The following is an 18,168-nucleotide window of genomic DNA, read 5'->3' on the forward strand; positions in this document are numbered from 1 at the left end:
GAGAGTAAGCCTATGTGACTTGCCCCAAACCAACCACAAGTTAGTTGCAGAGTAGCATATCCAGATATCCAGGTCATCTTACTCTCAGAATTGTGCCTATAGCTAGTTGTAACATTTATCAAAGTTTTCCAGTGAAAAATGGCTTCTTCTGGGTCAAAATAGACAATCTGCAGAAATCTCTATTTTGACAAATTTTGTGAGGTTTTGTTGATTTCCCCCATTCCAAAGAAAAAACAAAAAAACCTATTGCAGTTGTTGGTTGTGTGGTGCACAGAAGAAAAGAGTTTATATGTTTTCACTGAAAGCTCTCACATTTTTAAGAGTTTAAACAAAAATGAAAACTCTCTTGTTTTTTGTCAGCTTTGTTTTGGGTGAGCAACAATCACTTCCTGACCGGGTCTAGCAGTTCCCCACCCACTGGACTAAGTTGCCTCTCGCATTCAGTGAAACTGGTCTTTTTGTAGGGCCAAAAGAGGCCTCTCTTTCCATGTTGTCTCAAACTTGAGAAATGTTTATAATATGACAAAGCTTGTTGTGTTCTGATCCTATGAGTAAGAAGACTATGATGTTCAGGCACTGCTCTTACTAATTGATACATTAGATTTGCTTGAGAGGAAAAAATTCTCATGGCTGTTGTGTTATTCTCAAAAGACCAAAGAGTTAAATTTAAAAAATGATAAAGCTTGTTTATTCAAAGTGCCTTCTTAGCCTACTGATCTGCTGTCCCTCCCTGCAGTTCCTGGGTCAATGCAACAACTTGTACATAACATTCTTAATGGTGCCCTGTGCCTGAAAGCAGAAATGGCTTGGGAGAGACCCCTAGTGCTGAGAAGGGGGAGGCTCAACTGCCAGTCACCAGGGCAGCACAGGTGCTGGTTGCTAGGGAAACCAAGGGAATCAGATGACAGGAAGGGGCAAGGCTTGGCCCTTCTTAAGCCCAGGCGTAAGGCCAGGAGAGCAGTTCCTCTCTGGCAGCCAAGTGGGGGAGAGCTCAGCCAGTGCAGACAGAAAGGAGAAGATGGACTGCATGAGCATCCCCTGGTTGCGGCTATGAGTTGGAGTATTTTCCTGGTAGGGGTAGAACATTGTTTTGACTGGATGGTTTAGTTTTATGTTATAGCCTAGGGGCTTTATGTTTTTGTGTTTACTGTTTTAACTGGAGGACCGGATGAGGCTATTGGGGTGGAGGAGGCCTCATAGAGCTCCACGGTAGCATGGGGACCCTGGCACCATAGATGGTGCAGCATTTTGGGGGTGCATTGACCCCAGTCCCAGAGTGAGAGTGAGAGGGTGCAGTGAGGAGCCCCGGAAGTAAAAGAGAGGGCCAAGGCATAGGGCAAACCATGTCAAGTACTATCTGTGAGGCTTTGGCTGCGGTGTAGGGGAAGAAAAGGAGCCATGTCTAATGCCCCCTGGCACCGGGCACATAAAGTGGGCAGCCTCCTGCTAATTACATCACTCAATCAATTAAGATCAAGGCATAGCAGGTGAGTAAGCAGGTGGTTAGCCCAGGACAGGAGGGCGGAGCCACCAACAGAAAGGCTCCAGTGGAGACACTCCTGTCACATATCCATACACCTTCCCCTTTTACATGTAACATATCCCCATGTAGTACTAACATTGGAAGTCTAATTCAACCCATTGTTAAAGCACATTTTAACATGTCTCTATTAGTCTGAGCACTTACAGACATTCTCCGAGAGGGTGCGGGGATGCGGGGGGGGGGAGGTGAAATGCTTTAATTAGGCAGTCGCGCTAATAAAACCACCCGAATGTCACATGTATCAGCATCCCTGTGCTGAAAAATGGCAGCAGGGTGCTTTGCACTAAAGCTCATCAAACAAGCTTTAGTTTAAAGCACCCTGCCACCATTTTCCAGCATGAGGACACTGATGCATGTGAATGTGTGGTTAGTCTGTTTCCTTTGGTGAATCTCATGATGCTGCTTCTTTTCTCCCCTTTACGAGCTGCAAGTGTCATCTGCTTATTCTTAATATTGTCTTTCCAGTGTGACTGCTTGATAGGATCTGGGAAATACTTGATGGGAAACTAGTGTTTTTTGTTTCTACAATCATCTGTCTGAAATAAGCACCATATCTTTGCTGTGAAGTTGAGGTAACTCCCTGGAACCCCTGCCCTAGTACCATTTTTATTTGTTGTTTGATTTTTTATTTTTTTTTTTAAATGTTTTCACATATTGCTTTTTTATTCTGATGAGCATCATCCAGATTTGGCCAGCCTGGTTTTGAGTTTCCGGTTAAACAGCATTTCTGCTGGAACAATAGGTGTTTCCCTGTAATTTAAGAGTGACAGGTAAACATCGGTATGTGAATCTATAGTTTTTTTTCAACAATTTCTTCACTATTGGTATTCCATTTTCCACAAAACCCTTGGATTATGGGTATTTAGGACTTGAAGTGTTGTGACGGAATCCCTAATTTTTTTACAAACTCTTTAAACTCAAGACAGTTGAACTGAGGTCCATTGTCTATTCTCACAATTTGTGGAATCTCATGTCTAGCAAAAATGGATTTCATGTGAGTCATGATATGATTTGCTACCGTGCTTTCGAGCAATGCAATTTCAAGATAGTGGGAATAATAATCCAGTACCAATATACTTTTTTTTTTTTTTTCTTGCACGCATGAATAAGTCGATGCCTGCTTGATGCCACAGAGCTATGGGCTCCTCCATGACCATTGTAGGCTCTTTTCTTTGTGCTGACTTGTACTTCAGGCATATTGTACAAGCCTTTACAGTATGTTATGTCATTATTTATGCTAGGCCAATATAGTGCAACCCTTGCTCTCCTTTTGCATTTTTTTAATACTCCTCATGTATTCTGTTTAACACATATTTCTTTAGCATTGCTGGAACAACAAGTTATGAGCCTTTGAACAAAATGCCATCCAGTACTGACAGTTCTTCCTTGAACTGAGAGTAGAGGCTAAGTATGTTTTTCAGGCCAACCAGCACAAATAGCTGTTATCACTTTTTGCAATATGGTGTCCTGAACAGTAGCTTCTGCAATTAGTGCCCACATTTTATCTGTGGCAGGTATCACTCTTTTAATAAGACTAACATGCGCAATGACTGAATCTGGAATTCTGTCATTTTCCTTTGTCATGTGCTCTGGACAAAGTATCTGCCATAAGTGGATGTTTTCCTGGCATATACTATATGTGTAGATCGTACATTTCCAGTTGAAAGAAATGTCTCTCTCTAACCTGGATGGCATGGCTAATAACCCTTTTTTTTGCTATAGTTAACAAAGGTTTATGATCAGTTTCACTGATGATCAAGTCCCCTGTGGTGAGGGATGGAGTGGGGCTGGGGCAGGTGCTGCACAGCCAGGGCAGGGCATGGGATGAAGCCATGAGTGGCTCAGCCAGGGGGTATGAGGAGGGGGGTGGCTCCCACTGCTGCATATACCATGGGAGGCCATGGGGAGGGTGTGCCCCCAGATCTGCACAAGGGACTGCAAGCTGTGGGGGGAAGATCAAGGCCCCAGCAGTGGAGGAGGGAGTGGGGCTGGGGCAGGGGCTGCCTAACCAGGGTGGAGCGAAAAGTGAGTTGTGCAGGGGGGTGGCTCCCACTACTTTGCGCACCCTGGGAGGGTTTGGGGGCTTGTGCCCTGCATCTGTGTGCAAGGCATGAGTGAGCTGCCACTGCAGGTTGGAGCACCAGGCTCTTCCCAGCAGGGGGGCTGGGCCAGGCTGCAATGGGGGCAGGTGATGGAAGGAGGGTTCATAGACTCATTGATTGTAAGGCCAGAAGTGACCTCAGAAGATCATCGGTTCCAGCCCCCTGCACCAAGCAGGAAAGATAACTGGGGATCAGGTGATCCCAGCAAACTGACTGTCTAGTCTCCTCTTGAAGATTTTCAGGGTAGGTGATTGCAGCACCTTTTGGAGGAAGCTTATTGCACAGTCTGGACACCCTGACTGTGAAGTTTTTCCTAATGTTGAGCCTGAATCAATCTTCCAGGAGTTTGTGTCCATTACTCCTGGTTTTCCCCTCAGGTGCCCTGGTGAACAATTGCTCACTGAGCCCTTGATATACTCCCCTAGTGTAGTGGTAAGCTGCTACCAGGTCTCCTCTCAGCCTTCTTTTCCTCAGGCTAAAGAGTCCCAGATCTCTTGGCCTTTCCTCATATGACTTGCCTTTTAAGACTCTGGTCGTATGGGTAGCTCTTCTTTGGACTCTCTCAAGCTTGTCCACGTCCTTGTTAAAGTGTGGTGCTCAGAACGGGATGCAGTACTCCAGATGTGGTCTCACCAGTGCTGAGTAGAGGGGAAGAATCACCTCCTTGGTTTTGCTGGAGATGCATTGATTGATGCAAGTATTTGCCCTACTGGCTATAGCATTGCATTGCCAGCTCATATTCATACTGTGGTCTATTATTACCTCCAGGTCCCTTTCATTCATGTTACTAGTCAGTTTGGTGCCACCAAGCCTGTAAGTGTGTTGGGGGTTGCTTGTCCTGATGTGGAGCACTTTACATTTCTTGGCATTGAACTTCATCAGGTTCCAATCCACCCAACTTGCTAGCCTTTCTAGGTCTGCCTGTATCTGTAGCCTATCTTCAAGCGTGACCACACTCCCCTGTAACCTGGTGTCATCCACAAACTTGGCCAGTTAGCTTTTTACCCCCATAGCCAAATCACTAATGAAGATGTTGAAAGGTACTGGACCGAGTACTGACCCCTACAGGACATGGCTGCCCACTTCTCGCCAAGATGACACGGATCCATTCACAACGACTCTCCAGGTCCTATCTTGCAGCCAGTTTCTCACCCACCTTCTCGGAGTTAAGCCCTCAATCCTCCAATTTCCTTGCAAGGACATTTTGGGGTACTAGATCAAAGGCCTTTTGGAAGTCAACCTGCTCTCTCATGTTCAGGTGGTGAGTTACCTGGTCATAGAAGGAGATGAGGTTGGTAAGGCAAGACCTACCCATGATGAAGCCATGCTGGCTGTCATTCAGAATCTTACCTTCTGCAAGCTTATTGCACATAGACTCCATGATGAACTTTTCTAGGATTTTCTGTAGGATGGAAGTTAGGCTGATTGACCTATAGTTACCCAGGCCCTCCCACCTGCCCTTCTTATGGATGGGCACAACACTGGCCCTCTTCCAGTCCTCAGGGACTTCTCTAGAGTGCCACAAGTTGTGGAAGAGTTTTGCCAGGGGTTCTGCAATAACTTTGTCCAGTTCCTTCAGCACTCTCTCAGATGAAGATCATCTGGTCCCACTGACTTGTATATGTCTAATTTTTTAAACTGGTTATACACTAATTCTACGGCAATGGTAGGAAGGCTGTTATTCCTACCATGCTCATCCTCTACTCTACCTGGCATGGTTTTCCCCTTAGTCCGGTGAAAGACTGAGGTGAAGTAGTCATTCAGTTGTTCAGCTTTCCCCTGGGTACCAGTAACCAGTTCTCCTGAGTTGTTGAGCAATGGCCCGACACTCCCATTTGTTTTCCTCCTGTTCCCTATGTGCCTAAAGAAGGACTTCTTGTTGTCCTTGATTCCCATTGCTAATCTAAGTTCAGTCACTGCTTTAGCCTTTCTTATCTGTTCCCTGAAAATGAGGCCCAACCCGAGCTTCTATTTTTTTTATAAGCCTCTAGACTGGGGGGGCTATGAAGTGGCTGCAGTCCCCCCCCCCCCATAGACCTGGTCCCATAGGCCCCTGCAGTGAGGGAAGGAGTGGGGCTGGGCCTAGGGCAGGGGCAGGCACTATGCAGCCAGGGAGGATCATGGGATGGAGCCACAAGCGGCTTGTCCTGGAGGCATGGGGAGGGGGTGGCTCCCACCACTACATCATCTCAGGAGGTCTGTGCGCACGCCCCCAGATCTGTGCATGGGGCACAAGTGGGCTGGGGTCAGGGTTGTGCTGGGATTTTCCCAGTGGGGGTTGGGCTCGGCTGCATTTGGGGCGGGTGGCAGTGGTGCTGGGAGGGGCTACAGCCATTCTAGAATTCACTGTAGCCCCCCGAACCCCCCTCTCAAAGCAACCTGGCCCAACATACCTGCTGGGAACAGCCCGCCCTGCCCTGTTCCCGTGTGCAGATCCAGGGACATCCCCCCACACCCTATGTCCTCCTGGGGAGTGTGCAGCAATAGGAGCTGCCACTCCCCATGCTCCCCAGATGAGCCACTTGCAGCTCTGTCCCATGCTTCACCCCAACTGGGCAGTGTCTGCCCCTGCTCTAGCCCTAGCCCCATTCCCTCCCTCACCGTGGGGGCCTGTAGGAGCTTTTCTAAAGGAATTTGCCAAAACCCAGAAGAGGCATCCAAAGTGGAGAAATATTTAGCTCATGCCACATTGCCAAAAACCTCTTCCCTGGTGGGCATGGGAAAATATTCCCTCTTGATACATCTGTTCATTTGCTAGGATCCAGACACAATCTCAAGGATCTATCTTTTTGTTTCTATTGTGACCAGTGAATGAACCCAAGCAGTTGGTTGCTCTATTTTTTTCTATTATGTTCATGTTAACTAATCTAATTCCTTTTTCAGTCTTTCTTAGTACACGGGGAAACATTTCTTGGAGTATGTATGGTGGGAGTATTTGGTTCTCCTTAATTCTTTTTTGTACTCAGTTGACAGTTTCCCTATGCTTTGAAATACATCATACATTCTATATTCTTGCTTTCCAGTCCCTCAATGGCATCCATTCTCTTAATCAAACCTAGAGTTTTACATATTTGCAACCCAATAATTGGCACTAGCTTTCCTGAGACTACTATAAATTGACCTTTTACTATATTTCCATTGTGTCTAACATGCAATGCAAAAACATCCTTGGTTACAATCATGTTTCCATTATATACTCTAAGTTTCACTTTCTTATTCTCATAGTACACAGGCTTAGTTTTCATGTTTTGAATAATGTGTTCTGGTATTACATTGACCTGTGCCCCTGTATCTAACTTAAAAGTTACCTTTAGTCCATTGGCTTCCATGACTAATCCAAGAATTAATCTGTTGCATTGTGCCAGTGAGGAATTCTTCCACTGCCTCATTGCATAAAGCATGTACCTATCATTTCTTGCGTGGTGCATCCTGATCCTTTCTGTAAATTCTTGCAAAGTGATTGAATCTTTTGTATTTGTTGCAGCACTTACCAAATGCAGGGCATTACATGGTTTTGTGATAACCTCCATACCATCTGCAGCTGACTGTTGTTTCTTCAAGTAATTATCTTTGGCCTCTGTTTGCCTGCTTCATAGTAAGGTCCTCCTTTCTGTATTGTTTGTGCATCGCTGTAGGTTTTTGCAGTCTTGTAATCCTGTCTAATTCAGCTTGTTCTGCTTTTTCCTCCAGCTTCTGGAGCCTGGTACTTGCCATCTCAGCTGCTTGGCACATACTAACTGCCTTTTCCAAATTAAGCTCAGGATCCTCTAACAGTCTTTTCCTGAGGCTTGTATCCCTTATACCTAATACTATGTGGTCTCTCATCATGGATTCTTTTAGGTCTCCAAAGTTGCATATCTGGCTCAGCAGTCCAAGGTGTCTGACAAACTCCTCTGTGGTGTCACATGGAAGTTACACCATTCAAAGATTTCATTTTGTTTGGGTATACAGTATTCCTCAAACTTTTTTTTTATTACTGTGCCATAGCCTACAACTGCCAGAAGCAGAACAGAAAAGCTATGATAAAGAGACAGAGCTTCTGGGCCTACTATATTTAAAAAAAATAGCTACCCCAAGTGGATATTCCTTTTCTGCAGCTCCACTGGCTAGTGAAGCTCTGCTTAAATTTCTTCCAGTTTTCTGCTGCATTGCTGGCCAGTTTTAACTCCTCCAGAATTCTAAGATGCTCCTTTTTTCTGTCTTTCTTCCCACCCCACTCCTGGTACCATGTGTTGTTCTCGAAAGACCAAGCAGTTAAACTTATAAAATGATTATGCTTATTTATTCAGAAAGCCTTCTTAGCCTACTGATCTGCTGTTCCCTCCTGCAATCTCTGGGCCAATATAACAATTTATACATAACATTCTTAAAGGTATCCACACAGTTGTGAACAAGGGGAACTTTTAAAATGCAAAACAAGTGAAAGATGTGATGAGTGAGTAGGGGCCAAGTGAGGATGAGCACTTCCCCACCACTTTGGAAACAACTGGTGCTGTAGAGGCCTAAGGAGAGGCAGGGCTGAACCCCATACTATTCCTCACCCCTTGCAAAAGTTGGATTAATGTAATGAATGTTTTTGGAAATTGCAAAGATTGAGGAAAACATTTGATTCCACAAGTTAAACTAAACGGCTTTTAAGGAGAAGAGCCATTACAAATGTGTACCTCTTTTTGCTCTTATTTAGCGAGTGCCAGGGCAGATACAGAGGGGTGTGCAGTGGTGCAGACACCTTCCTTTCATGCAATGACACCCTGGGGATTTCTTAAAGTGCCTGAATCCAATAAGGTGTTCAGAGGTAGTTTGCTGATGCTTAATCTTTTGCAATTGCCTACTCATTATGCATTTGCTTTTGTGTTTTGACCCCTCCAGGGCTGCCACTTGTTTAAACAGGCATTTGGGGGATATAGAGAATAATGTATATGCTTTTTCATTACATTCTCTGACTCTTTCTTTTCCTTTGCCCATGATTCTACTAAGCTGGCCATGCAAAGAGCGTGCACTATATGCCTGTTTTGGCAAACAGTTCCTCCTTCCCTCATCTTGACTGTGATGTCAGTCAGTGGCATACCCCCATTCTCTTTTTTTTTTTCCCTTCCTACACATGCACCAGCCCATGGCTGCACTGGGGGAGTGGGTAGTAATCCTCTAAAGAGTGTACAGCAGAGTGTTCCCTTGTGGTAGTGCAGCTCTGTTGCCCCTTTCTTTGGGCAGTGCATAATGCAGTCAAACCCTGTGATAATATTCTGCTGAGGGTCACTATTAGCTGGCCAACTGAGGGATTTCTGCCTTTGTGGTATGTCTAAAGCAGACAGGATTGTGTGAAATCCCTCCGTGGGAGGGATTTAACTGTCTGTGTTGGCAACTTTTCTTATAAGTTCAGAGTTGGATATAGTAGTAAGTATTATATAGTAGTAAATATTATATAATAATTCTTAATTGCTAAGTTTGCTTAAGAGACATGTCTGCTTTGTAATTCTCCTGACAGAGACCATGTTTACTCGTGTCATTTTCCAAATGCAAAATTCTGAAAGCAAAGTTATACAAAGGGCTTTTTAGGCACAGTCCAGAGTTAGTGCCCTTATGTGAACATCAGGTACCTGATGCTGCCACTTAGTGCAGTGCAGTGTGCTACTCTCTATGCTCTCGGCGTTGTCAGAACCACTTCTCTTCCTTCTCCTCTCTGGTCTTGTGTGTCCTAGGGGAGCCTCTATACTCCCAATAGCACAGGGTCTGCAACGCTGCCTGGCCTTTACAAGAGCATTGCAAATACAGTACAAGCTGTGTTAACTGCTATGAGTGGGGTAAGGGGAGTGCCGGGTATATAAAAATTCCAGTTATTTGAGGCAGGGTTTTTTGGGGGGGCAGGGAGTGGGGCAGCAGCTGCATGTGGAATAGCAGCAGCACAGGGTGATGTGTGGTGGCTGCAGTCACTGCATGCAAGCTGCCCCCCTTCCCTGCCCTCCCCACCATGCGTCCGGCTGTATCTTCAATACAATTCTGGTTGATAAAGTATTCTGGATAGCGGACTGCCAGTTAACTCAGCTTTTACTGTACATCCTTCCTCCTGTGCAGCCATGTATGGACCAGACAGAATTTGACCCATAGGAGAGGATTTTTTTAATATTACTGTGTGCATTAGACTTTGCAATTGTGTTTTAACCAAGCTTTTGCTATCAGTTTATGATAGATTAAAATGCAGCCTAGATAAATTAATTGCTTTGAGACAGAACATCCTGAGAAATTGGCAGAAATACATGACTTCCTCCAAAGATATACTTTCCTTGAGCCTCTGTCTGCTGGCTGCCTGCCAATGTAATCTTGGCACCACCACAAGCTCTCTAAGATGACTAAAAGCACTGCAAGGTGTGTAACTAATTTTCAACCTGTACAATGCACTCAGGTTTGTGTTTTTGGTTCCAAAGTTTAAAACACTTTCAAGAATTTCCAGCCTTTTTTTTTTTTTTTTTTAATAGAATTGGAGTCAAGAAATGTCTATTCAGAACATTTACTCTTAATATGTTCAGTAAACAGAGAGAGGGAGGGTTGGGAAAGGAAACCTAGTTCCCACTAACAATTGTGAACATCCATTTGTTTCCATTACCGTCTCTTCATTTTATTTGTAATTGTGTCTCTACTCCCTGAACTTTGTCAGGCAATCTCTGTATCTAGTGGGCACTTTCAATTTCAGTTATACCACCTGTTAATTTTATTTATCTAAATCATACACAACTTAATATAGTACACAGTTCTCTACCACCACCATCAATGTGTTAGAAAGTGCTGACACTTTCCAGCCAGGAGTAGTTATCTCAGTCCACCCATTACATACTGTTAAGCCCAGCTAGCCAAAGTTCAGGGAGAAATTGATAATGACGCCTAAGTATCTTCAATACAATCCTGTATACGAAGAATATATGAAGTTCTGTTTTCGTGCACACTGAAGGAACACAAAATAAGACAGTTTCTTTGCTCTCGATTCCAAATGTCTTTTAGTCAGCTCAAACTAAAATCTCTGTTTAGTTTTTCTTAAAGATAAACTGTAGGTGCTTCTCTCCTGCTTGTTCCTGTTCAGTTGGGTTTTTTTTTAACTCTGGTTTCCTTCATAGAACCCAGAGGGATGCACATCCAGTGCAATTTGCTGTATCAGTCCTGAAGGAAACTCCTTGGGCCACATGTTTTAACTCCTACTCAAGCCTGTTTTGGATACTGCCTTCGTTGCTTCAGCTACCTAGTTACATAAAGAAGCTTAATGGCTTCATTACCTTTATCCTGAATGAAAGGCAGCTGATATACCCACCAACTTCAGTAAAGTTTTACCTTATGCACATAAATACCAAATATATTTAACCAATGGCCAGCTTGCAGCCAATATCCTGCACTCTCTCTGGCAATTACCCAAGCACTGCTACAGTGCTTTGCTCCTTGGTCTGAATACCATTATTGAAAACAAAGGAAGCCGAATGTTACTTAAAGAAGGATGATAGCTAATATATAACATCGTAATAGAGTCTCTGGTTTACAGTCACATGCCAAAGTAAATCTGGTAGATGAAATACTAGATTATTTATAGATCCACTTTCTGGTAGGAAAGCTGCCTTTTTCTTTACCCAGGGTCAAAACTACTTTGTATGTCTTTCTGAGGTATACCATACAGGGAGCAGCTAGCTCATAAAAGATATGTACACGTGAAAGAAATCCATCCAGATTTGTCATTCTCTTTTGCTGAATGCCCAGTTAAAAAATTGTTTTTGTATAGCTGTACCTCTTTATTAATAGAAAGGGGAATGGCAGGATGGGCATTTTTCAGCCTGAGAGCCAGAAGATGGAGATCACTGACATTTCCATTCTGCTAGTTTTCTCCTTTTTACCTTGCCTGTTCCTGTTTCCACTTCTGCACTGCTTACTTCATCTGTAGCTTTTATAAGTAAACTGAGTGGAGAAAAAGGAGGAGGACAGATACTCTGTTCTTGTACCACCATCCTTTATTCCTCTGGGAAATGTTTTGTTTTAACTTTTTACCTGATTATATCTTGGCACAGATAACCACAGTTGAGGGCAGTGACATTGGAAAATAATTTCCTTTGAAGCCAGCCTCATTATTGTATAGGACATTGGCAGAGAGGAGGTGTTCATGGAAAGGCAGAAACGCTTTCTCACACAGCGAAATCATAATGTTCTCAGAGGGCATGCAGTATCTAGTCTATCAGATTTACTTCAGCATGTGATTGTAAGCCAGGGACTCTATTATGATGCTTTATATTAGCTGTTATCCCTCAGTAAATAAAATTCTGCTTGCTGTGCTTTCAGTAATATTGTTCAGACCAAAGAGCAAAGCACTGTAGTAGTGTATGGGGGAGTTGCCAGAGAGAGTGCAACATATTTTATCTAATTTAAAACTGTATTTAAAAATTAGCTGGTATGAATTTATGTCCTCATGACCATGAATACACTAGAGAAGTAACAGAGCAGTAGAGGATGTGAATTCAGAGTAAGTGGGGACTCTGCTTTCACAACATATTGAAAAAAAAACAAAAGGACAGGAACTGGGGATCTTGCCATTTGACAGAATAACTATCCCACATTTAGGAGAATGTAAAAGTGTAGCATACTGTGATGTTATCCTGAAGCATCTCGGAAAAGTGGTATACTCCATGGACAGTTCCTTGTACCCTGCCACAAGGTCTCTGCAGGAGTCATCTCTTGTGGGGAGCCACCAACATCTATCTCCAGTGGAACCATGCTATCAAGAAACCACAGAGATGCTGGGAGCTAGACACAGGGAGGAAGCACAAGAGCTCTGTGTAGGTCCCTGGCAAACCATTGGTTTTGGGTTTTTGGGGTTTTTTTTTTTGTTTGTTTGTTTTTGTTTTTTTTTTTGTTTTTTTTTTGCAAGTGTGATCTACAGATTTTGTTTTTAAGGGCTGTCACCAAGATGGAATGATGGGTAGGTGTTCTTGTGAGCAGGGTTATCTTGTAAGAGACTTGTCATACACTTCCTCTGCTTATATCTTCTTTTGAGGGTGTTATCACAGAAGTGGACATTCTTAAAGAAACAAGGTGAGGGTTATTTTATTCATCAGGTTAACTGATCTTAATTGTGTTTCTGTGCTCTGTTTATACACTGATGCATTTTACCTTGGGGATTTAGTAGCCTAGTGCTATATACAGTGCTGTATACAGTGCATTCTTTCTGTGAAATACTGTTTTATTAAGGTACAGTGGTCTAGTGTGTAGGGGGGGGTGTACACACATACCACTGATTATCTATATCAGTGGTGCTCAATCTTTTGGCCCTGCAAGCCAAATAAGTCATGTGAGGCTAGTCCGCAGACTGGATTGGACCCCACAGGATTGCACACTCAGATCCAGACTGCTGGACTCGCATGTTGAGATTGGGGCCCAGGACCCTGCACTGCCTCTGTTTGGTTCTGCATGCCAGGATTTGGGCCCCAGGACCTCACACTGCCTCTGTCCAGCTTTGTGCACTGGGATCAGGGTCCCCCACTGCATGCCAGATCTAGCACTTGGGGCACTGCAGGCTGGATCAAAAGGCACTAGGGGTGGGATCTGGTCCAGTGGCCAGGGTTAAGCATGTATATCAAAACTGACTATACTTACTTATATCTAAAATGAGGTTCTCCCCCGCCCAGTCAACATGGGGGAAAATGCCCCTCATCTGCATATGTAGTAGGGGTGGGGCAGGCAGCTGCTGTGGTTCTGACTCTGGCCCTGAGCCCAGGTCAGGGCTAGAGTCAGACCCACAGTTGCTGCCTCTTCTCCCTCACTGCTTGCCCTCTGCTGCTTCTGCCCCCTTCCCCCCACTCCTTTCACCCCCTTTACTGTCAGGTACAGATTAACTCCAGTTTGGGCTGGATTCTCTCTCCAGCATGGAGCATGTGGAAACTCCATCCTCTGCCTTGCCAATCAACTGTGCCGCCATGGCTGCATGGTGCAGCAACGGCTGCGCTTCTGTGTGCTGAGCTCTGTGACCCAGGAAGAAACAGAACTCAGCAGCATCTGATAATAAATTGGGGTGGGGCAGGGTAGGGAAGAGGCAGAGATGTTGGGAGGGAGGAGAGACTGGGGAGAGTGGTGGGGAAAAGAGGCAGAGAGTGGTGAGGAAGGGGAAGAGACCGTGGGGAGTGGGGGTGAGGGGGAAGGGACAGATGCTGGGGGTGGAGGAGTGAAGATATTAGGGCAGCAGGGTGGCTGAGGACTTAAATATGGGGGGACCTGACCCCCCCCAGCCATTGCTTTCCCTGCTCTAGCCAGGGGACGAGGGGGAGAATTCAAGGCACCCTTCTGATAATTAGATTTTGTACCTGGAAAATTATAGCAAATTTATAAATTTTCCATGTATGTAATCTAATTAAGGGGGGGGGGGTCGTCTTAGAATCAGGGTCATCTTAGATTCAGGGTTTTCTTTGATTCAAGTAAATATGAGAACGTTGTATTCCACTAACAAGCTTATCATCTACCCCCCCCTTTTCTTTTTTTGCAGGCATAGATATTCTTCACCAGTTAGGTCTTGGGACAGATGCACAACATTCGTCTACAGCGACTACAGTGCCGTTATCATCTGCTCCATTACCTCAGGGGGTTCGCCTAACAACATCAGGAGTTCTTTTAACCAGTGATGCCCACATTGAATCCCCCATCACTCAAGTCATACCATCAAATCTAGGGCATCAGCTCACAATACTGATTGGGTTGCACTCTTTCAGAGTCAATAATGCTTTTCTTTTCAGTATTAGAAACAAAAATAGACTATTGTTTGGTATACAGTTGCTACCAAGAAAGGTAGTGGTGTATATAGGGGGGAAGGCCTCAGTATATTTTGATTACAGTGTTCATGATGAAAAATGGCATTCATTTGCTATTGACATTAGAGACAAGACTGTCTCAATGTTTGCTGATTGCGGAAAGAAGTATTACAGCAGGGAAACACTTTCTAAGGTGCAGGCATTTGATTTAGACGGTTTGTTTACCTTGGGAAGGATGAACTCTCATTCTGTCAGCTTTGAAGGAGTAATATGTCAGTTGGATATTATCCCCTCTGCACAAGCCTCTGCAAACTATTGTAAATATGTGAAGAAACAATGTCGTCAAGCTGAAACATACCGATCTCTGCTGGCAGTTCCCCACACATCAGCTGAGGTCTACGTAAACTTTCCAAGCAAACCATCTGATGAAAAAATGGAGTCGGAACATATATCATCTTATTTAAGGAAAAAAGCATCACATCTTCCTGTTAATAATACTGGAATAGTCCATAATCCACCAGAATCCAAGGAGTCAACAGAACTTGCTAAATCTGAACCCCCGCCCATCAAAACTAGACCTAAAATTAGTATCCAGGAAAACTTTAGTCTGGTATTTCATCAAAAAGACCTGGACAGAAAGAGGAATGACACCAAAAAAATGCCCAAATTGCATCCAAATCTTTCAGATAATGGCACAGAAGATGCAGGCACGAACAAGGAGCCCCCCCTGGTCTCTTCTGTATATCACAGTAAAATGAAAAACACAGGAAAGGATAACGAAGTGGAGCAGCATTTAGATGAACCTGTGGAAATACAGCAAATTTTAAACACAACTCTGTACAGGGATATTGTGGACTCAACCTTGGATAACCAGTTTAATCCGTGGAGGGAAGATGCAGTTGATGCTGATGAGTCTTACAATGCAGAAAATAGTTACGATATTGATATTGACAGTTATGCTTATAACTATGAAGAACTTGAGAAAATGTTTGAAATAGAAGACATGAGAGGCCCAAAAGGGGAAACTGGGCCTCCCGTAAGTTGTCTTTATTATATATCTTGCAATAATACAGCAGCATTCATTTAACAGCAGGCTTTGAAATAAACACTGCAAAGCATGCCAAACCTGTGAGTGAAACATCTCCTGAATGCACTGTGCAAATTTATGGGTCCTATAAGATACGCATATCTCCAGAACGTAATTTTGGTCGAAGTGTGTGTGTGAGAGAGACAGAGAAACTATGCATATAAATGTGTATATATAATTTTACTGGCACAGTACAAAGACATTCAGTTCTTGTAAAGTAATAGGCAATTCGGATGTCTTTTTTTTTTTTTTACTGCACCCATGCATTCATAAATATTTAATATGGAGGCAGCTCACTTAAAATATTACAGAGTAAATTCATACATATTTAAGTCTTAAGACCAATGTATGAGAAGAGTGGATAAAATAACAAACCAAAACAAATAAGTTTTGTTTGTAAGAGTTACATGCTGTATTGTTCTGATTTATAAGGTAACCTCCATATATGCAGATTCAGTTTTAGGGGGAAAAAGCTTTTTGAATTAATATAAGTTGATAACTATAAAGGTCTTGAACTGCTGTTGCCCTTACAAAATCCCACAGGAGAAACAAAAAACCAAGAAAGGACCCAAAGGATTAAATGCACCAAACATAGTGAAATTAAAACTTCATGGAAAAAAAATCTGATTTGGTATTTTTACTGCAAGCATACACAAAAAATACTGCAGGACAGGTACAAAATTAAGATTGTCTGTGATTATAGGTCAACCCCATATTTTTTGTGGTTCCTTTTGAGAGACGCAAACTTTTATAATCGGAACAAAGTAATTTCAGTTGAGCAGCAGTCTTAAAATTTATAACTGTACGACAAAAAACAAACTATGCAGGTAGAAGAGTGTGCAAATGAGTCAAAAACTTCATTCTGAGGCAAAGTTTTTAGGATCTGTACCAAAACATATTTACATTGACTGAAATGTGATTTTATTAGTTATTGTGATAGGCAGGCTCCAAAATGTTTGAAACTCATGTTAGTCTGTTATTTGATATAAACTGTGTTTCACTTCATCTGCTTTATTTCGCTAAACCTTCCCAATGCATATGGAGGGAAACTAATGTATGCAAGATTATAAACGGAAAAGAGTGTTTCTCATCATGCTTGCTTAATTGGAGAAATAGGATAGTTGATGCCTATTTTCATTTTTGGTTAAAAGCCATAAACCATAGAATAGAGTAGATAATTCCACTTGCTCTCCTCTGTGTTTTTGTGGTTATTATTGGAAAGTTATTTGATATGCGTTTAAACAGCTCCTAATATATGTTTGAATGTGTCCATAAATTTACTGTACATATTCTATCAGCCCAAGAGACATCTTTTATCGAAGCTAGTCATTAGCAAGTAAAAACATATTTAAGATCCCAATTTTTACTTTAAACAAGATGTTTACTTTAAACAAACATGTTTAGGGCATGTGACACAAGTGAGAAGTGTGTTAAAAACTAATTAAAGTTAATCGACACACAATCTTGCTTGATCCCCTCTGAATGCAGTTTCAGCCCTTTAATTTTTTATGCTTTTGCCCTTTGTAACAGTGCTTCTGTAGTTATATCATTAAGTCAGTAATTCTCAACCTTTTTAGGCACAAAGCAACCTTCAGAAAATGGCAGCTCTTAGCTTTCAATTGCTTTCAATAGAGTAATTCTTCTGTTGCAAAGAACACAGAAAGACCACAACAGGTCAGAGTGTTTTTGATGCTATTTGAAATCACTGGGTTTATCTTTTGAATCACGTGTAGGTGTTTTGTACACTGTCATGGGGAAAAACAGAGGGGCAGACCCCAAGGAGCCAGGGGGGGAACCCTGGGAGCAGGAACTGGCCAGGGAAGGTAAAAGGAGAAAGAAAGAAACAGAAAATTTCTTATGTGTAGTGGGAGCCGCGGCAAAGCCGGAAATGGCAGCAGGACCTCAGTGGCTTGTTAGCTATGCCTTTATGCAGCTGCGGCCAGCTGATAAGACAGACAGCAGGAACTAGCCGGGGGATACAAAAAGAGCTGCTGCCATGAAAGTGGGGGAGAGGCCCACAGGAGCACCAGCTGGGAAGTCTCACCCAGAGCCCCCACAAGGGGGAGAAGCGTGGGAAGCTGCCTCTTGCAGCACGGGAGGATGCAGTGAAGCCCACCACGGGGAAGATGCTGCCGGCGGCAACGCAGGGAGTGAGGGATCAGAGGCACCTCATCCAGACCAGGAACCAGGATCAGGGGACTGGGAAGAGCCGGAGGAGCCTGAAGCCCAGGGTTACCGCCAAAGAGCTGGAAGAGTCAGCAGAAGCCAAAACGCCAGATCTGGTGGGACCGTAGAGGGCTTGGGAGGGCTCAAGGAGGTGCCCCAGGTGGGGGATGAAGGGTGCAAGCAGCGTGAAGGGCAGTGGAAGATGGGCCCCAACAGGATAGAGCTGACCCAACAGGAGACGTGGGGAAGACATGCCAAGAAGGACCGCCAAGGGTCCAGCGAACCCACAGGCTGGGCAAAGAGTGGAGAGGAAGATGGGGTAGCCTGCGGTCTAACCTGGGCCCAGTTTAGGGCTTGCTAGGGGCCTTAAGGGCCGGGGCCTGTTGTAGGGCAGGCTGTGGGAGCATGCAGTAAAGGGGGTAGAGGGCCTCCCTTAGTATCTTTGTATTTCTCTGTTGCCGGAATTTTTCCTTTTTTTTTTTTCCATTTCCCACTTTTGGATGGGTT

At 43.8% G+C, this 18,168-nt stretch overlaps 1 protein-coding gene across 2 annotated transcripts in view; it reads left to right on the forward strand.

Moving 5' to 3' along the window:
* The window catches only part of COL24A1 (collagen type XXIV alpha 1 chain), a 271,129-nt gene that overhangs the window by 23,139 nt on the left and 229,822 nt on the right, over nt 1-18,168 (forward strand). For both annotated transcript variants that reach the window (XM_019531158.1, XM_019531159.1), the window contains exon 3: nt 14,147-15,444. In XM_019531158.1, coding sequence (XP_019386703.1) covers nt 14,147-15,444 — 1,298 coding nt within the window. The remainder of the gene's footprint in view (nt 1-14,146; nt 15,445-18,168) is intronic.

Source organism: Crocodylus porosus, unplaced genomic scaffold (genome assembly GCF_001723895.1).
Source record: "Crocodylus porosus isolate Cpor-Errol unplaced genomic scaffold, CroPor_comp1, whole genome shotgun sequence".
Taxonomy (NCBI): domain Eukaryota; kingdom Metazoa; phylum Chordata; order Crocodylia; family Crocodylidae; genus Crocodylus; species Crocodylus porosus.